The sequence below is a fragment of the Phacochoerus africanus genome, chromosome 7 (assembly GCF_016906955.1).
Source record: "Phacochoerus africanus isolate WHEZ1 chromosome 7, ROS_Pafr_v1, whole genome shotgun sequence".
Lineage (NCBI taxonomy): Eukaryota > Metazoa > Chordata > Mammalia > Artiodactyla > Suidae > Phacochoerus > Phacochoerus africanus.
The window spans coordinates 78349469-78371122 of NC_062550.1; the positions used below are offsets into that span (position 1 = coordinate 78349469).

General features: G+C 38.5%; 1 protein-coding gene across 1 annotated transcript in view; it reads right to left on the bottom strand.

The window, feature by feature from the left end:
• Window positions 1-21654, bottom strand: part of ADAMTS20 (ADAM metallopeptidase with thrombospondin type 1 motif 20) — a 170511-nt gene that overhangs the window by 70566 nt on the left and 78291 nt on the right. The window contains exons 12-24 of the mRNA XM_047788004.1: window positions 20482-20627; window positions 19104-19285; window positions 18869-19005; window positions 16272-16389; window positions 13693-13788; window positions 12078-12244; window positions 11794-11923; window positions 6487-6613; window positions 4732-4942; window positions 4427-4591; window positions 3238-3402; window positions 2153-2272; window positions 926-1033 (exon numbers count right to left, since the gene is read on the bottom strand). Coding sequence (XP_047643960.1) covers window positions 926-1033; window positions 2153-2272; window positions 3238-3402; window positions 4427-4591; window positions 4732-4942; window positions 6487-6613; window positions 11794-11923; window positions 12078-12244; window positions 13693-13788; window positions 16272-16389; window positions 18869-19005; window positions 19104-19285; window positions 20482-20627 — 1872 coding nt within the window. The remainder of the gene's footprint in view (window positions 1-925; window positions 1034-2152; window positions 2273-3237; window positions 3403-4426; window positions 4592-4731; window positions 4943-6486; window positions 6614-11793; window positions 11924-12077; window positions 12245-13692; window positions 13789-16271; window positions 16390-18868; window positions 19006-19103; window positions 19286-20481; window positions 20628-21654) is intronic.

The window sequence follows — 21654 nt, forward strand, 5'->3', positions numbered from 1 at the left end:
TTTCTAAACATCACACTCTTAAAAAGACTTATATTATAAGTACTATCACCTGGCATCATTCCTGAGTCAAAGACAGGGCAGTGAACATTCCCATGAGTTTAAAAAATAAATTTTACAAATCAGGTATTTATGACAAGGAAACAAAACACTCAATTTCCCTTTATAAAAGAGAATCTTGGAGTTCCTGTGATGGCGCAGTGGAAACAAATCTGACTAGGAACCATGAGATTTCAGGTTCAATCCCTGGCCTCTCTTGGTGGATTAAGGATTCGGCATTGCCATGAGCTGTAGTATAGCTCGCAGATGTGGCTCGGATCCCGCGTTGCTGTGGCTGTGGTGTAGGCTGGCAGCTGTAGCTCTGATTGGACCCCTAGGCTTGGGAATCTCCATACGCCACTGGTGCGCTCCCCCCACCCCCCAAAAAAAGGAATCTTAAGATATCATTTAAAATAACTTTGAAAGATCTAGGTAATAGAGAGGGCTTCACAATTAAAATATTCAGAGAATATATGAAAACTTAAAAATACGTTTTTCATATAAGACTAAAGCAAGTATATACCCCAAATGGATCAAAGCTGTTGGTTGAGAAAAACAACATGAATATGTAGAACTTGAAATAGAGGCAGATAAAAAGCCTAATATCACATTCCCTTCTCGTAACAACCTGTGACATAAATATTTTTAATGCCCACTTGGTAGATGAGAAAATAGGCCTAGAAAACTTAAATTTCTTGCCCAGAGACACAGCGCTGTTGAAAGGCAGAACATTAAATTATCTAATTCTAAACATTATGCTTTTTCCACACCATCAAAATACCTGAAAACAAATGTATACGTTAATTTGGCAAATCCATAGCAAACACTGTGTGGATGTCTGAAAGCCTCGATAACAGAAACACTCTACCTCTTAAAGAAATGCACTTACTGGGGTCCAAGAACCATATCGCCATTGTGCTATCTTTCCCATGGGAACAGCTGGCAGTGAAGTGGCCCCAACTTTAGGGATAACTGGGCAAGGTGTAACTATACAGTCCTGTTCAAAAGAAAAATGGATCTCATAAAACATCAATGAATTAACCATTCTGATTTGTACTAAATCTTATTCTTCACTTCTTCTTCCATATATGTATATAATTCCAGAACAACTGCATACTAAGTTACAAATAAGCAACATAAAGGTTTTTATTTTTCAAAAGCACAAAGTACTTTCAGGGGCTAGAAGTGGATGGTATAACTCTGAAGGCTAAAGTTTGGATGATTCTGTGTGATGGCTGAAAAAGAAAAGAATAATAGTCCTTTTAAAATACCGCTAAGCTGAAACATTCTGAGTGAACATGGAATACTACCTTAAGCAATATGACACACTTTAAAAGTTCATGATATTCAAAATAATACACATCATCCTTCCGCAGTTCAATGGATGGAAGTGTAAGATAAATGAGTGATCCAATGGCAGAGTAAAACAATTCATCAATAAAGTTGACAAAACCAAGAACAATCACCTCTCTGATGTCCACACACATTTTTTTTTTTAGGGCTGCACTTGCGGCAAATGGAAGTTCCCAGGCTAGGAGTCCAATCAGAGCTACAGCGGCCAGCCTACGCCACAGCCACAGCAATGCCAGATCTGAGCTGTGTCTGCTACCTACACCACAGCTCACAGCAATGTTGGATCCCTGATCCACTGAGCGAGGCCAAGGATCGAACCTTCATCCTCATGGATACTAGTCAGATTTATTTTCACTGTGCCACAAGGGAAACTCCCACATACATTTTTAAGGCATATAGATAAGTGGAAAAAACAAATATGTAAATCATTTGTAACACATCAATAACATTCCTTTATCAAAAATTTTTTAGGAGTTCCCGTCATGGCTCAGTGGTTAACAAATCTGACTAGGAACCATGAGGTTGCAGGTTCGATCCCTGGCCTCATTCAGTGGGTTGAGGATCCAGCATTGCCGTGAGCTGTGGTGTAGGTCACCAACGTGGCTCAGATCTAGCGTCGCTGTGGCTCTGGTGTAGGCTGGTGGCTACAGCTCCGATTAGACCCCTAGCCTGGGAACCTCCATATGCAGTGGTTGCGGCCCTAGAAAAGACAGAAAGACCAAAAAAAAAAAAAAAAAAAAAAATTTTTATTATAATCCTTTACCTGCCTGTCACCTGGGCGACTAGCTCCATGGCACAGTCTGTCATCTAAGACTGCACTAAGTAGCTCATTGACACATTTCACAGCACGCATCTGGTACCCCTGTCCACATGTGGCTGTGCACTAAAAAAAAAAAAAAATGTAAACAGATACCAAACACCATTATTCAAAAATTACATAAATTTAATTTTCTTAATGTATACACAGGAACGAATCTACTTTCAGTAGATCTTTTTATTAGTCCTTTATACCAGATTCTAGACTTAAAATTAGCAAATGTAACAAACATAACATCTTTATTCAAATGTATGTAGACACTAATCAAATAGTAAAGTCAAAATGGACAACTATTAATGCTAATTGCCTTAAAAAAGCTATCATAGAGTTCTGTGGTGGCTCAGCAGGTTAAGGATTTGGCATTGTCACTGCTCCAGCGTAGGTTCGACCACTGGCCCAGGAACTTCTGCATGCCACAGGCATGGCCAACAAAAAACAAAAACAAATGAAGCAAACAAAATAGTTATCATGTGAGAATATCAACAGAAGCCCAATATCGTAAAGAGTTAATACAGTTTAGGAAAACTAAATACCTTTCAAAATCAAACTAGCATATGCATGTCATTTAATATGCTAAGTAAATTGCCAAGAATAAAGAAGGAGGACCACAGGAAAGAATTAAAAGGCACATGAGAGAAGGTTTCCCAGCCACTATGGCAACCCGCACATGATAAGAAGTTGCCATCAGATTCCCAGCCACCTTTTTGGCAAAACTTCCCAACTACGCCTACTCTAAATACAATAAAGATAATAATTTACACACCAAACCCGAAAATATTTATGGTTTCAATAAAGTTGATAAAGCATAAAATTTGTAGCATTTTGATTAATATGAGCAAATTGAAAAACAAAGCTAGAGTGTTTACTGCAACAAAATTACCAGTAACTGGCAAAATTGTGCAAATAAGAGGAGTCTTTTCCCAAAAAACCTGGAAATTTAGATGCATCCGCTAAAAGAGTGAACATACCACAACTTCTGTGCCATTCTCTAAAGATGGATTAAACCAAAAAACCCCTTATCGTATACTCACAGAACCCCATGGTCCTACTTGCCAGGAAGCACATGTATGAAGCTCACATGGTCTCAGAGACTCAGGTTTGGTACTTGGATCACAGAAGCCATCACTCAAGTGATCTTCATTCAGCTGACACCACACCTGCCGCTGCTTTGTTCCTTTTCCACACGTAACAAGACACTGTAAGAATACGGCTGAGATTATTTCCCATATTACTCAGCACAAATACCAACAAAATGACCCAATGATCAACATGCATATTCAAATACAATTGAAAGACCTTTCCTGATGACACTGTCCCTTCACTCCTGGGAAAAATCAGACATATTCACCAGGTAAAATCACCCACCCTAAACATCTGCTACCCAAATCCAAGTGCAACATCCGTTTGTTTCAGAAATAAAAGTAACCTTACAAGAAGTATGTGTCGGAGTTCCCGTCGTGGCGCAGTGGTTAACGAATCCGACTAGGAACCATGAGGTTGCGGGTTCGGTCCCTGCCCTTGCTCAGTGGGTTAAGGACCCGGCGTTGCCCTGAGCTGTGGTGTAGGTCGAAGACGCGGCTCGGATCCCGCGTTGCTGTGGCTCTGGTGTAGGCCGGCAGCTACAGCTCCGATTCAACCCCTAGCCTGGGAACCTCCATATGACACGGGCGGCCCAAGGAATGGCAAAAAAGACACACACAAAAAAGTATGTGTCTAAGGCTACTGTGGACACTATAAAAATGGTTATAAACAGTTATGACATTGTTAGCCAGATGCTATAAATAGTTTAAGCACCATCCATTTTTTTTTTGTCTTTTTTTTTTGCTATTTCTTGGGCCGCTCCCACGGCATATGGAGGTTCCCAGGTTAGGGGTCCAGTCAGAGCTGTAGCCATCGGCCTACACCAGAGCCACAGCAACGAGGGATCCGAGCCGCATCTGCAACCTACACCACAGCTCACGGCAACGCCGGGTCGTTAACCCACTGAGCAAGGGCAGGGACCGAACCCGCAACCTCATGGTTCCTAGTTGGATTCGTTAACCACTGTGCCACGACGGGAACTCCCAATCCATTTTTAAATGCTTTCTTACCTTGATAATAAAACTATTTACCAAATGATATAATTAACTGAAATATTTTTTGAATTATATAAAGTTTTCCATTGCGAAGCACTCCTGCAAAGTGTTATAATAGTTCTAAGCCTCATGAGTTTAAGGTTACCTCACTCCACTCACTAGTGGCCCAACGGGGACAGGAAAATTCATTGCAATTCTCTATCGTCACTCTGGGAAGTCCTTGGCATTCTCTGTCAGCAAGACGATGGCCAAAGTTATTCATACAGTAGGATTCTCGAGACTTCTCCCCTCCTCCACAACTCCTGGAACACTGATGGAAAAAAGCAAAGTGGTGACAAATGGAGACAAAATAAAAAACAGTTTTAACAAAACTAGACTGTAGAGTGACCAATATTTAATTAGAAGGAAAAAAAGGAGCAACTTCGAGGAAGCCATACTCCTCATTGGTACCTGGGACCATTCTGAATAATGCCACCTTGTTAAGACACAGTCACCGTGACAGGGTTCTCGAGTCGGAGGTTTAAGTTGGTCACCACAGTAGTGGTCATCGACAGGGACAGTCTGTCCTTTATGAATAGAATACTTCATGCAGTGGATGTCCAACGACTTATATCCTTGACCGCAAAGGGATGAACATTCACTTTTGCCAGTGATGTGCCACCTACCAAAAATGATGTTATTACACTTAGGACATGTGCCAATTAAGAAAATTTTTAAATATGGATTTAGAGAAATTCATGCATATCATTTGATCATTAAAATTCTGTTAGAACCAATGGATAAGCCGCCTAAAATATTTGCTAGATGACTGGTTTAGAGGTGAAAACTTCTTAGAGATCACAGAGCCGCAACTTTCATTTTACACATGAGAAAATGAAGCCCATAGATGGTGTATATTTAAACGGTATAAACTACTGACGTTTGTCAGATATCTTTTTTTTTTTTCCCCAAATAAAATCTAACTTACCTTCCAAATACATAGAAATGGAGTTGGCCTAGTGAAACCTGGGGACAGGAACCAGATATTTGGGGGTAGCTTTGGAGAGCTGTCCAAGGAACCCCAAACTTCCCCCTAACCTTTTGAAAACAACTGGCTTAGATCAAGATTACTCAGTTACTTAGTGGTAGATTTAAGACTATAACCAAACACATTTGACTCATAATCAGGTCATGTCTCCCCAGGCAACACCCCTACAGTAATTTGACTGAGGATCAGGGACTATCTGGAGATATGACTACATCAATGAAAATAAGGCCTTTAAAAGTTGGTAAACTTGGTTTTTGCAAAGCATAACACATTTTCTCATTAATTCATGTCATTTACTTTTAAGACGTGTTTTCAGGGAAAGCATGTTTTTCCATAAGTAAAATCTGTCAGTTTTAGGCAAATGGCCCCAATTATAGTCCAGCAGTCTTCCAGACAGTATGCGTGCACCAGTGCAGCACAGCATAGAATTCATGCAATTCCTTTCCATCCCAACAGCAACTCAAGGATTGTACTGGGACAGGAGATGCAACTTACACAGGCCATTCTATCACTAGCCTTTCACTATACATCTTCAAATAACACCATAAAGATATAAAAATCCTCATCCTTGCTGACTGATCTGGCCCATCCCTAAATGTTAACTGTGCCCTGCTAGATGGGGTCATTGCTCTTAGCTTCATTCTAAAACCAATCCTGAAAAAATTAAATGACAATAATGTAAAAGTACAAACTTGCCTGCCATGATCTAGGATCACATTCCTCAAGGCTTAATGGACAAAATACTGATAAGATAGAGAAATTAATCTATTGATTCTCTAATCTTCAACCTGTAAAGGTTTCTTGGTTCAGGAGTTCAGTGGGAATTATAGAATAGTGCTACAAAATGTATTGTTTCAATTCTCTAAACCATGGGTTTTTAAATTGGTGTTTTCCTGTATTTATTTTATAGATACATTGGTTTCTATTTCCTACACAAAATCTTGAGGCCTACATACTGGTATTTGGCAAATACTATGATTAAAAAATGCAAACCAATTGAATCCAACTGGAGAGTTTTACAGTAAATTGGTGAGCCTCAGGTCTTGTAAGGGCAGGGACAAAGGATAAACATGAATTACATGTCCACTCCATGCCAGGCACTGCACTAGCTGCTTTACATCTCACCTCACTTATCAACTTCAGTCTAGTTACAGTATACATTATTTCTCTTTACTTACCTTAGTTCACAGTCTGTATTGCACCTTTCGGTCACCAACAATGGAAGTGGTAGGTGGTCACATCTTTGATCAGACACGACCATATGATCACTCTTACGTACACAGGTAATTTTTCTTCTATGAAGACCTTGGCCAAAACCACATGAAAATTAAAAATAAAAGGAATTTTTTTATATAATAGTTTTTTTTTTCATTATAGCTGGTTTACAGTGTTCTGTCAATTTTCTACTGTACAGCATGGTGACCAGTATGGCACATGTATAGATTCTTTTTTCTCACATTATCATGCTCCATCAGAAGTGACAAGATAAAGCTCCCAGTGCTACACAGCAGAATCTCATTGCTTATCCATTCCAAAGGCAATAGTCTGTGTCTATTAACCCTAAGTTCCCAACCCATCCCATTCCCTCCCCCGCTCCCTTGGCAACCACAAGTCTCTTCTCCAAGTCCATGATTTTCTTTTCTGTGGAAAGGTTCCTTTGTGCCATATGTTAGATTCCAGATACAGGTGATATCATATGGTATTTGTCTTTCTCTTTCTGACTTACTTCACTTAGTATGAGAGTCTCTAGTTCCATCCGTGTTGCTGCAAATGGCATTATTTTGTTCTTTTTTATGGCTGAGTGGTATTCCATTGTGTATATATACCACATCTTCCTATTCCAATCATCTGTCGATGGACATTTGCGTTATTTCCATGTCTTGGCTACTGTGAATGGTGCTGCAATGAACATGTGGGTGTATGTGTCTTTTTCAAGGAAAGTTTTGTCCGGATATATACCCACGAGTGAGATTGCTGAGTCATATGGTAGTTCTATGTATAGTTTTCTAAGTACCTCCATAGTGTTCTCCATAGTGTTCTCCATAGTGGTTGTACCAGCTTACATTCCCACCAGGAGGGTTCCCTTTTCTCTACATCTCCTCCAGCATTTGTTATTTCACATAGCTGGATGTTCCACAATTATGTACTCTGGCTCACAGCCTAAAGGATTCAGCTAAGAAAGAAAACAGTTCCAACATAGGCTAGATATGGATCTAGACAGGAATGACTTTCTATAATAAGCAAGAAGAATCCTGAAAGATTGAGGAGTTTGCTTAGTAAGGAGACATAAGGAAGGTGGGACAGGTGTGGAGTAGAAAGCAGTTCATTACAGCTGGAAGGAGGGCTTGCCAGGGTTGGTGCTGATGACGTATAGTACACTAGACTACTGTTCCCCACTATTTGCTTCCCATTTTCCCTGTAAGAAAATGACTCATCTCCACTTGCTACAATGTTATTTATCTTCCTGTAAGAGAAGCTGACTTCCCTGCCCCGTTGACATCAGGCTTATCCCAATCACCTGTAATGCGATAAGACCTATACCAATTTCAATCTTTTAGCGCTGCATGCTTTGGCCAATTCTCTTTCCCTTTTCCCTCTGTCTCTAAAACAGCCTTTCCTAGACAAGGCTGATCTTTTAGCCTGGAATCATGAATGAAAAAGGTGGCATAGACAGAGAATTAAAAAGATTACTGGTGTTCACGGATTTGAGTAGGGGTGGAAGGAGGGACGTTTAGGGCAGCGAAAGTGTTCTGTATGACACTGTAATATTGTGTCAGTGTCATATGTTTGTCACAACCCACCGAATGTCCAACACAAAGAGCTAACCCTAATGTAAACTATGAACCCTAGTTACTAACAGTGCATCAATTGTAGTAAATGTGCCTCTAATGCAAGATGTTAATAATAGAGGAACGGAGGTGTGGAGAGATGGAAGGAGGGGAACATAGGAATTTTCTCTCATCTTTTCAATAAACCTAAAACTGCCCTTAAGAAGTAAGGTCTATTCATTTTTTTTGAAAAATGACATGGACACAGATACCAAGCTAGAGTAGGGTCATACCCAACAGAAGCCAAGACATAGTAGGAGTGAGAAATAAACCTCTGTTGTTCTAAGTCATTGAGAGGTGAAGGTTGTTTGTAACCACAGTGAAAGCAAACGAATGTAAGCCAAAAGGGCTGGAGTAGGTTGAGCTTTGCACTTTCTCCAATGAGGAGACAGAACAGAGTTTAAGCAGCAACACAATCAAAATCTGTTTCATCAAAGTCCAAGGGGGTACTTTGAGTCCCCTAGACTGTGAACATACATGCTTATCTCTGCATAATCCCATCTGAGATAACTAAGGAGTTTTGAAAAGCCAAAAACCTGGAAGAACAAGGAGAATAAATGTGGAAACACAGAAGGCCAGGAAAGGAAATTCTACATATGAAAAGAAGATGGAAATAGCTATTTCACAGTGCCAAGCAAGTGAAACCTAAGCCTGTGGAGGAAGAAAGTAAGAAACAAACCATTTGTGCCATAGAATCCAAGCAAAGCCCAGGAACCAAAAAGACCATGATCTTCTGAAGGGATGAATGTGTGAAGGGTAGGCCTGAAAAAAATGGAGTCTTTATGAAGAATGGTCAAACTCCCACCTTCTAGTTGAGAGCAGCACTGTCCAATAAAAAACAGTGTGTGAACCACATATATTAAGTTGGCATTGACTTGTAGAAACATTAAAAAGTAAAAAAGAGGAGTTCCCATGGTAGCTCAGCGGGTTAAGAGCCCAGCATGGTGTCAGTGAGGATGCAGGTTCAATCCCTGGCCTCACTCAATTGGTTAAGGATCTGGTGGTGCCACAAGCTGCATCATAGGTCACAAATGTGGCTTGGATCCCAAGTTGCTGTGACTACGGGGTATGTCTGCAGCTGCAGCTGCAGCTCAGATTTGACCCCTGGCCCGGGAACTTCCATAAGTCACAGGTGTGGCCTTTAAAAAAAAAAAGTAAAAAGATACAAATATCCAAAATATCTATATAGGAGCATTTCTACATATCAATATAAACATTACTAATGATGTCTTTTACATTCTTTTTTTCAGGAAAGTACTGAGCAATAGGTCCAACCCCTGCCCCTTCCCCCAACCCCCCACCGCCAACAGTGGGGAAATCAAAAGAGGGATTCCTGGGATTTAGAACCCAGGGAATCCAACACAGAAGCAAGCTGAAGAGAATTTCTGGGGATGGCAAAGGAGGGGAAGGACGTGACGACAGCCGCCTAACAGGCCTGAAAAGCAACCCAGCCAAGTTAGAGCGAGAGAAGAGGGCCAGGGTGGTGACAGAGGAGAAAAAGGAAAGGCAAAGTGAAACCGGTACATTGAAAAATGTGCTTCCAAATATGAAGACAAAAGTCATGGTGCTCATAAAGTATCTGGGGACAGGTCATTTTCAGTACACACGGCGACAAGTCAACAAAACTGAGGACACTTCGCGATACAGAAAGCAAATGTTACACACACACTGAAAGGAACTATAATGAGAGGATACTTGGTGGTGACTGAATTAATTAATAGCCCCTTTGCCCCAGCACACAACTGTTTCAGCGACCTTTCCAGGTGCAGACTCCCAAACCATCTCAGCATGCCTCATCCAACCTTTCACTTTGGATCTTATTCTTCTTTACGTGGTGTGTTCCCCATAGTTTAGAATGTTCCTGTTACTTGGATTTGATCCTAGCTCCCCATAGCTAGGGCCACAGAAGAGCTTTCCCAGTTATGCTGGAATGCTAGTCCCAGTTTCTCAGACTGCAATTCTCTTCCATAAAGCATATCTAGAATCCTCCTGTCAAAATGAATTCCTTCTTTGTCTGTGTTACCAGAGAGTTGTTCTGATTTCTAGCTTTTGTCCCGGGCAGCCTGCTATCATCGACTTCAGTTTTCCTCTCCTCAGGCAGGAATGCCTATTTCCACGTCATCATCCGGGCACCAGTGTCAGGACACCACTGGACCAAGTTTGTGCCTTTTTCTGAATGAAATACAAATCTTTGGGCACCTAGAGATCAGTTGGTTAAAATGTCCTTCACGTTCCCATCATCTGTGGTCACTGCCTCAGGCATCCACCTTCTCTCAGCTCATTTCCATACTGCTCTGAGCTGCTTCTCCTCTGACTCACATGCCCCTAATTCCCAAACCTCAACTCTAGACGCCTGGGAAACTACTTTTCCATTCTTTTCTTTTTGTCTTTTTAGGGCTGCACCAATGGCATATGGAAGTTCCCAGGCTAGGGGTCAAATCAGAGCTGCAGCTGCCAGCCTGTACCACAGCCATAGCAATGCCAGATTCGAGCCACGCTTTCATTTATACTGCAGCTTGCAGTAATGCCAGATCCTTAACCTACTGAGCAAGGCCAGGGATTGAACCCACATCCTCGTGAATACTAGTTGGGTTCTTAATCCACTGAGCCACAGTGGGAACTCTCTACTTTTCTATTCTACACAAACTTCTCTATATGTCTTCTCATTTCACCTCCTCAAACTGCTCCATCCATCTTCCCTGGGGTCTCCTCTGTGCACACCTGTAGCCTTGCTTTTATCATTTAAAACAAAGATAATCTACTCATGCCTCTGTTTCATCCATTACACTTTAAAACTTGAATGCAGCAAACTATTGCCTTTGGAGTGGATAAGCAATGAGATCCTGCTGTAGAGCACTGGGAACTATATCTAGTCACTTCTGATGGAGCATGATGGAGGATAATGTGAGAAAAAGAATATATATATATATATATATATGATGTGAGAAAAAGAATATGTGTGTGTGTGTGTGTGTGTGTGTGAGACTGGGTCACTTTGCTGTACAGTAGAAAATTGACAGAACACTGTAAAGCAGCTATAAGGGCAAAAATAAAAATCATTCCAAAAAAAAAAACTTGAATGCAAAATAAAGGCCTTAATAAGTCAAAACAAAGTAGCCCCTCAATAACCATTTACTGATTTCAACAAAGGAAGCACCACACAACTATAGAATTGTTATATAGACGTATAGAATGCCCAAAGACACAGGTCTCCTCATTTGCCTTCCCTACTGTAAATGGTGCTGCTTTTCCATCTCCCTCTCTGCTCCTTTCAGTTACTCATCAGTCAGTACAAACACGTTTCCTGTGGTCAGGGATGGGAAATAAAAGCATGAAAGAATGTTGATGCCCCACCATTAAAAGAAAGAGACTGGCAGTTGGGGAAGTGTGTGGAGGGGAATGGACAAGAAGGTGGGTATTTCACTGGGCAGCAGAGTCCTAGTTAAACCCTTCTGGGACCGCGAGAAAGAGAGGGAGGGTGTGAAAGGAAAGGGGACTATGTGAGGAGACCAATAGGAAGAGGAAGAAGATGGGAGACCTTTGCAGTCTCTGCGGTATATGTGTTTGGATTCCACGGGCAGCCAGACTCAAGGGCACCCCAAATTGTAACGGCATGCCCACTTGAAACTTTTGTCTCTTTTACTTAATACCAGGTACCTTGACACATTTTTGTACAGCCTTGCCACGGTCCATATGGGTCCCATGTGAACAGATCGCTCTTCTCTTCCGTGGGAATACTGAAGGAATAACGTACATCAGGGTTGTAGAGGTTCCCCACACACAAAACCTCAATAAAAATACAAAGGAGCATATAATTAATTCATAAAGGACAGATGCTTAAAAAGCATCATTTTATGTTTAATAACAAATGCAAAGCACTGAAGCATCGTAGTTTACAAATATGGTTTAAAATGTCCTCCTAGCAACGACTGAGAACTTACCTGCAAAACAAGCTCTTCTTCCAGCCGATCGGTACTATTAATTCTTTCAATCGAGTTGTTTGAACCACTGTATTCAAAAATAGCTCCTTGGATATTGATTTCTTTTTTGGACATACTCACAACAAAATTCCCATTCAAAAGAAAATTCCCTTGAGTGTCCGATAACGCTGCGAAAGGATATAACACTTGTGAAATAGAAAAAAATAACCAACAGTACTGAGATGTTTTTAACGTTTACAATTCACCTCTTCTTGAAATTAGAGAAGGCAAATATCCTTTACTATGGAGGAAATAAAGTTTATTTTACTGTAAAGCAGTAGCCAACTTCTCAGGAGGGAAACTTCAGTAAATCCGCCAGAGCCACGAAAATAAATTCACCCTATAACTTTTCTTTCTGAGAAGATCATCTTCCATAAGGCATCCAGCTACAGGAGAGATGCACAGGAAGTGGGAAACTTTTTCATCACCCCAAAGGAAAACCTGTATCCATTAACTGGTTATTCTTCTTACAAATGATTCTATGATACCCAGTTTAATTTGAGATGAGCTGTTCACTGTAGGTTCAGACTCCCAGTTACAAGCACTGATTACTTGAACCAATATTTCACATTTCCTTAAGGTGAAGCAGGTATTTCTCACTATCAGCTCTATACCACCACCTATTCCAGCTTGGTGAATTACAGTTAAGTCAATATTAAGGTATTTATCAGACAGATAGAAAAGGAATGTAAAGCATTTCTTTTATCTCTGAGTATCAGTGAAATTCTTTAAGTCTAAAAGCAAATAACAGGAGTTCCCATCGTGACTCAGTGGTTAGTAAACCTGACTAGGATCCATGAGGATGTGGGTTCGATCCCTGGCCTCGCTCAGTGGGTTGAGGATCTGGCGTTGCCTTGAACTATTGTGTAGGTCGCAGATGCAGCTCAGATCTGGCGTTGCTGTGGCTGTGGCATAGGCTGGCAGCTATAGCTCCGATTCGACCCTAGCCTGGGAACCTCCATATGCTGTGGGTGCGACCCTAAAAAGACAAAAGATATAAATAAATAAATAAATAAATAAGAAATAACAACTGAAACTTATAGACTAGAAATAGCTGAAGGACATATACTATGACAATAATCGTTAACATCTAAAAATGTGAAACCATGGTTTTCTTTCTGCCTTTCTATAACACAAGAGCTTTATAAAAATTCTCTTTAAAGACTTTTGCTGCATGATAAACACATTTAAGAAAATTCTTTAAAACGTTCAACCCCAAAGAGGTAAAGACCTCTTTATATTAAAGGTATAAACCTTTAATTTAGATAAAGATAGAGGAGTGTTTTATCCTAAATACACATTCAACTTTAACTGAATATAATCTTTGGTTACCTCAAACACCCTCATGGAACAAAAGTTATTTTCCATAATTTAGTTCAGTATTTTAAAATAGGATATACTACACAGCTCAAGAAGAAAACACACATAGGAAGTGAGATGACTTAAGCTCTGGATGAACTGAAATGGCATGTTTGTCCAAGGGGCTCTTCTTGCCGTCTAAGAATTTACGAGCACAGACCTCCATGAAATTGCACACAAACCACACACTGGCTGCTGTTTATCTAAAAGTGTTTACCCAGGTAATTGTCATCTTCTGGTTTTCCAGAATAGCTGTGTTGAAGAATATCAATGTTTGTTGCTCCAGGGGGAATCTTTACAACAACATTATAACCTGCAATATAATTTTATACCTGTTAACTTTCAGAAAAAGCAGATGGCCTAGAGGCTAGTACTGCTGAATGAAAATGTTGAAATGTTGAAAGATAAATTTCATTTTATCTTTGAAAGATGATATAGTGCTTATTCTTTTTGAATCAATGCCTTATACAAATGACTAAGTATTAAGAAAAGGAGATTGCTCTCTAGAAGTAGACAGAGTTTGGGATTCTTAAAGTGCATTTTATAGTTTATTTTACTTTTAAAATTCTCCATATAGAATAAGAATGAAGCTAAGATATTAGCTGCTGAAATTTTAATACACATATTCACTTTAAAACTTGCCCAATAATTTTACATTTTATGCTACCTAATGGGCAGAAGATGCAGGATTCCAAATGCTAGTCACAAATCCATGAGATATGAAAACCATTGGTCACTGTTATATGTGTACACAGAGTCAGTGAATAGCAAAATAATGAAAGAGAAATATTTTTCTTAAGCTTTTAGGTTTCAGTGTAAGCAGTAACCCCTATAGCTACTCCCCAAATTTTACATTACACTATTTTTTTAAAGTGTACTAACAAGTTGCCAAGAGAAAAGCAAAAAATTTATTCAAGAAAATGAAAATTTCTACTTTATGAGACCAAATTCAACAACACTGACACTGCTCAAAAGATGAGAAAACATTATATTAAGTACACATTATTCAAGAAAGAATGATTTTCCTGCACTAAAACCACTCGTGTTACCTAGATTTCCAAATACCCTCAGGTTTTAAGTCAACAATTAATTTTGCTGTAGTGCTGTTATTCTAAGTTTTTCCTTTTCTTTATTAGGATTTTCCTCTTCTATGCAATACATAAACAAAAGGAGTCGAAATTTTGCTCATATACTAACTTTGATAAATATGGAATGAACTTAAGAAGAGGAAGGTTTTAAAGAGCTTAATTTTGCAACCTTGATATGAGATTACCTTTCATGTTTTTAGAGCAGCCTTATGTATATCTCTTTAAGACATCACATTTAAACATAAGTGATAAACGGTCTGAGTCTGGATACAAGTCTGCATACACTACTTGCATGTTGGTTTTAGGTTATAAACCTACAAAAATAATTTTGACTCATGATTTTTTCACTACAAAATATTCCTACCACCTCCACTATTTGTCTTTGCTATTTTTTTAAGAGCATTCCAAGGCCTTGCAAATGTGACAAGATGCAGTCCACCACCAGAGGGCAGTGATGTGACAAATGCTATTCAGACCTTGCACTTGAGTTTTCTAAAATTTTTATAAATATTTATAATTTCTTTTTTTATGATTTTTATTTTTTACATTATAGTTGATTTACAGTGTTCTGTCAATTTTCTACTGCATAGCAAAGTGACCCAGTCACACATATATATACATTCTTTTTCTCATTATCCTCCATCATGCTCCATCCCAAATGACTAGATACAGCACTTGATTTTAATATCTTTTTCCATTTGCAAATTGATTAATTCTTAGTATAATTTTGGCAGCTTAAATATATGGTCCCATTTGGTGCATGTGGTTTTCTACAGAAGAAAAAATGCTTCTCAGTGAATACAGATCAGACTTTGATAAATGTGTGCCATTAGTTATGAAACATAACAACTAGAAAAATAATGTCAAATTATCTAGTAACTAAGATTCACAAGAATAATCAGAGTATTAAATCTATAACAGTTTTCATATGAATCAAAACACAAATTGTGTTTTAAATTATATTGCTTTAATTGAAGCAATTCTTACTAACAAACAACTGTGTTCAAAAACATGTGAATACAATTTAAAGCCAAAAAATAAACATACATTTTTATTTTGCAAGACAAGTTTTAAAGGGCTGATTTTATTACCATAAAAAGAAAAAATGTATTCTCAGAAAATTTAATGGAAAATATCTGATATACTATATTCTTATAATAATTTTGAAGAAAAATGAAGCTGTTGCCAAAGATCAATTATATCTGGAATCCAAATATTTCCTGAAAAATCAAACGTAATGCTAATTCCAAATCAATATTTAAGTGAATGGTTTCATTCTTCACCGTCAATCAGCTTCAATATAACAACAATAGGAAACACAAGAGGGTAGGTCACACACAAAAAAGTGTGGTTCAAATGATTTAAAATAATTGAAAGCAAATTTCCTGGAAAAATTATAAATGTGTACAATTCAGATTACAGGAACAGCAATAAAAAAATTTCATTAACGGGGGGGACTGTTTATACATCATTGTCAAATTGTACTAGATTTACTCTAATAAATGTCCCTAATGAATTTTTAAGAATCAGACTCATCTAGCACAGGTAAATTCATTAATTCGTTGATGCATCTGGTATAAGATATAATTAATCATTTTGAATCAAGTTACAAAATAGATAAAACCATAACAAGCCATTACTATTATTTCTACATTATATACTCCAGTATTAGATCCAAAGAGAAAACTAAAAGACATACGCAGCTTACCATAGTGAGCACTGTTGAAAACACCTGCCAGTGTTCTGCATGAGGAGTTATCCCCACCACACACTCCACACTTGTCTCTCCTGGCCTTGGAGTTTAACACGTGATCACAGCCAGCTTGCTTCAAAACACAATAGTTCCAATCAGTGTTACAAAGAGGACTGATGAAGAAGACAGTACTTTACAAAGTTCTTTTCAAAAATATTCTTTCAGTTAATATGAGATTCAAGACTACAGGATTTTTTTCAGAATATCTACTCATCTTGTTGTACATCAGGATCTTCATATATGTTTACAAGTTGAAAAAAGAGGTGTTTTTAAAGGGTCATCCACACACTTCCTGCATCAAACTCACATGAACGAGGATTGAAAAAGACAGATCCCCAGATTTTCTGAATGAAAACCCTAGGAGATAAATCCTAGGAATCCACATTGTCAGCAAATCACTGACAGTGATCCTATAGCCATCATTTGAAAATCACTCTTTAAAGACATGTCATTCAAAAGGAACAAAAAGTAACCCATTAATTACAGTAACTACAGAAAGATGTCTTTCATGATGGACTTCTTAAAAAAAGTTTATTGAATTACAGTTTATTTAAATTTCTGCTTTACAACAAGAGTGATTCAGTTATACACACATCCATTCTCTTTCATTTTCTTTTCCCACAAAGATAATCACAGAACACTGGGTAGAGTTCTCTGTGCTATACAGCAGGTCTCCACTGGCCAATCATTCCCTATGCCTCAGTATGCATATGCCAATCCCAAGCCCCCAGGCCACCTACCCCTGCTCCCACCTGTCCCCTTCGGTAACCATAAATTTTTGTTCCAAAGCCTGTGAGTCTGTTTTGAGTATGCAGATAAGTTCATTTGTATCCTGTTTTTAGATTCCACATATGAGTTATATCATATGTTTGGATTTCATTGTCTAAGTTCACTTAGTATGATAATCTCTAGGTCCATCCATGCTGTTACAAGTGATTCACTTTTTAAACTCATGACCTTAAAATGCCTGGGAAGAAATGGAGTATATTTGAAAGAAATAATTTATTTTTTTAATTAACATCCAGCATGATAAACAGTATTGCAAAAAAGAATGAATACACAAATAACAGTGAAAGGACACGGTTTGCTCCCGGTCTTTGAAAGAACAAATGTAACTCCTCACCATGTAGATGGTGCCCTCTCCATTCGCTGCAGCAACTCCTTTAAATTGAGTGATCAGGAAAGTAAGAAAACTTCATTAGCCTCATGAATTTTTATTCACAAGGCACATATTTCCACATGAAAGTTTCATCCAGATATTTGCTGAAAGTAGTATGCATCTTTATGTACAGATACCCGTCATATTTGTTTATTGTAACTGACTTTCTTCTATTTAGAAAAACCAACTTTTTTCAGGCCACCAAGTACCCTTTTTCTAGTATTTAAGCTATTTCCAATGTTTAAATTATTATCAGTTTCTCTGAACATCTCATTAGCCCTTTGGAGGCAAGGCCTTTATCACCTAGGTAACCAGTAATAGATGCTGGGTTACAGGGAGAAGTAATTGGTCCTACAAGGTTCCACTTAATGAAAGGAATGACTGCACAAGATGACATCTGAACTCTTTAGGCAGCATTTACTAGCCTAGTTCTCAAACTCAGCATGCATTTTTAAGACGACCATCTGTAATTTGTGTGCTTTAATTCGGGGGTTCATCTGCTCTCACCTAGAATCCTGCTGAATGACCCACCTATCTCCTAACAAACCAGTACATCACGAAGATTCCAACAGGCGAATCGAATCACATTCTTGTTTAACTCCAAATACTCCTAGGGATTGCCAAGGAGTTCAGGAAAAATTTCACATAACAAGCATCAACTGGTAGCTACCTCCAACTCTGGTCCCTCACTTCTTCACCTTTCTAAAACCCACTTATCTTGATAATTAGCTCAAGACTCATACCCTCCAAAAGCATTCCTCAAATCCTTTAACCATCTCCCCACAGAATAAGACACTCCTTCTACAGTGTCCTCATGCCACCTTGAAGGTGACTCCGGAGCACTGCATTCTAATTAAGTGTACCCATCTCTTCCACAAATCTGTGGCCATGAGTGAGGTAGGGGGTCTGCTCCATCTCTTCATCTTGGTGACTAGAACAGGATGTGATCTTTGGTGGATCTTCAGTAAATAGCTGTCAAAGGTACATAAAAGTAAGAGAATGGGAAGAGGGAAGACATCACTGCTTCTAACATACAGGGAAAATATGTGAGCAAGGAAGGGCATGTTTGAATTAGCAAAAGGTCTTTCCAACCCTTGGGTGCTAATACATTCTAACTTGTTAGGAAGCCAATCCTGTCCCTCATCTTGATTTTTGAGAGCCACTGGCAAAATAAAACCAGCAATGAGTGCTTTGTGAGTCACTCCCAGTGATGGAGGATGGCCTAGGAACAGTCTCCTAACCATATTCACTTTATAGACAGCACAGCAGCAGCAAAGGATGCTGCCCTGAAATTCACAAGCCTGTACTGAAGGCATGGAAGCAACACTTGGGTAGAGCTATAGAAGGAAAATAGTATTCTGACAGTCATGTGAAAGGTAATGCATGCACTTACCCGACACAGGCCTTGAACACAGATGTCATTCGTTTCGGTTCCACAAGGAGTACCATCAGCAACCCTGTCCTTCAACTGGTAGAAGCTAGTGGTTCCAGCGACCCGACAGTAGAGTTTACAACGATCTTTTATGGCAACTGTCAGAAAAAGTCAAATTTGGGGTGTAGAGTAACACAGCTGTTGTGTTTCTGTGTCTCAAAAATGTTGACATGAAAAAAATATTCTCAGTACTTACTCCCACTATACTTTGGAAGCCACCGCACATTCGGGGAAAGACCATTGATGTTCAGATGTTTACCATCAAAATCAGAGCACTGCTTCTCACGGAAGTCTTGCTTGCCTTTTGGACATGAATCAGTGTTACATGATCGAAATTTCATCCTGCGGCCCACACAGTACTTTCCTCCGTTTCTTGGCCTAGTCAAATTCATTACATTTTAAAGCACATCAGTATAATAGTATTCCTGCCATTTACTTCTACAACTGTTCCTTGCTCTTCCAGGATCTGGAAAAAACGCTGATGTCCCACTAACTCTTTTTTTTTTTTTTTTCGGTTTTTAACAGGAGTATGTGACATGGTTGTTAAACGATTCTCTGGTTAATGGACGATAGAAAATCTACTTTAAAGTGAATACTGTTGCTCGGAGGGCAAAAATGATATCTTACTCATGACTAGATTAACAAACAAGGAGCTAACTAATGATGGGAATTTGTTTTAACACTTTGAACAAGTGTTTGTTCATTTTCTGGGGTGGGGGGAAACACATATAGAGTGCCAAAGATGAAAAGAAAGGAGAATCATATCATGTTAAATTTTAAAAGAAATATATACGTTTGTCCTACTTATTGCTCAGTTTGGTATCAATCTCTAGCCACCCATCTCTATTTCAATTTATCCTGGAAAATGAAAATTCTTGCAACAGTGTTTTATTTTTTTGAATATACAAAGTTATAGCATGATTTACCTATTCTAAAATTCAAACTAAATCAAATTTTATTCAGAGTATGTCACATGTCTGAATTAAAATTCTTATTATCAATTTATATATCACATCGTAACAGAAACATTATTTGAAAATTTTTATGTAATCCCTAGATTATTTCAAATAGTTTAGTGAGCAGGACCCAGGCTTCAGTGCTCATTCAAGCTTAAAGACACAGAAGCATCTGTAACATGAAAAGAAGAGAAAGAAAATATGACATGATAAATTATACCAAATAGTTAAAAAACTGGTAGTGAAACAATGTATTTTATCCAGGAAGGACAAAACAGAGTTGAAAGGGGCCAATATCTCTTAACAGAAACAGTAAAAGTAAAAATGCCATTATATGACTGTCATTATTTACAAGCATTTCTCAGATTCACACTAAATCAAAAAGAAAGAAAGGAAATGGCTGTCTTACTTCAAATTCTAAAGATTATTTTAATTTAGTTTTTTTTTTAAGGTCTGAATCTACCAGATATAAAGTAATATGGCTTAAAGTATTCCAGAAGTTTTCTGAATCTCAGAAACTTATAGACTGACCTCCAGTTTGAGAAGTGAATGAAACTGATGTTTACTTTCTGGTGCCTTGAGATAATCTTAATTTACAGTGACATAAAAAAGACGTACTCGGGGCGATTACAGAGCCTGGTTGTGCTTTTGATTCCACCTCCACATGTTCTTGAACAAGAACTGTAAGGTCCCCAGGGTCCCCATTCGCCATCTACAGGACGTGTCTCCATTTCTTTGTTTACACATAGCCCGTGGTGGCAATGCTATAAAAATAACACAGAAAGAAATGATTCATGCATTATCTGATTAGAACATCGCAACAACAATAAGAGCATAAAGATCAGGAGAAAACATATATAACTTTAAGCAAAATGTTACCAATTCAGAAATGAGATTACCTCTGACACCACTTTATACTTCCAGAGTATCTATTGAATAACTGTAAAGAGATCAACAGAATGCAAAAAAGGAAGAGGAAATCTACCTTGCCTGTGAGATTTAGTCTCGATGGAGAGGGAAGACCTATACACATGGGGAAAGCTTAATGAAAAATATTAGTGGAAAAGAAGCAAACAAAAATTTGATTAAATAGTATACATCCTTGCTTCTATTTTTCATGCAAAGTTATCTATCACTCACCCATCATCACTCATCATCTATCACTCTTTCTAGCTAGTAGAAAGTAGCTAACTTTCTACTCTATCTAAAGTCTCAAAAATCACTTTTTTGCTCCTAGCTTTCATCAAGAAAATGGAAATTTACAGCTGAATCTGTCCACAATCTCCTATCACCCCTTCTACCCACCCAACAGCATCTGTGTCCAGTACTCAGCCTTCCTGCCAAAATCCGAAGTCAGCCCTTCTACTGGGCACTAATCTCATCTCTTTTCACGCCTCCAAACATCACTCCAGTAATTCTCCCATCTCTCCTCCATCATCACTGCTCCAGTCTCCACTACCTGCATGCTAATCAAAATGTGGCCCATGCACAGATCTGGTTTCTAACCTAGTCACTGTCAGTCTGGGAGAAGATGAGGACAGAAATTGAGAGTAAGTATTTAGAAAACTTTATGAAATTTTGATGGCCATCTTGTCTATGAAAGCTAATACTTTTTAAATTAGCTTATACTTGTTTTCTTTTTAACTGTAGTAAAATGCACATAGACTTTACTATCTTAACCATTTTTAAGTGTACATTGCAGTGGCATTAAGAATATTCACACTGTTGTGCAACCATCAGCATCTATCCACAATACTCTTCATCTTCCCACACTGAACCTCTACCCACTAA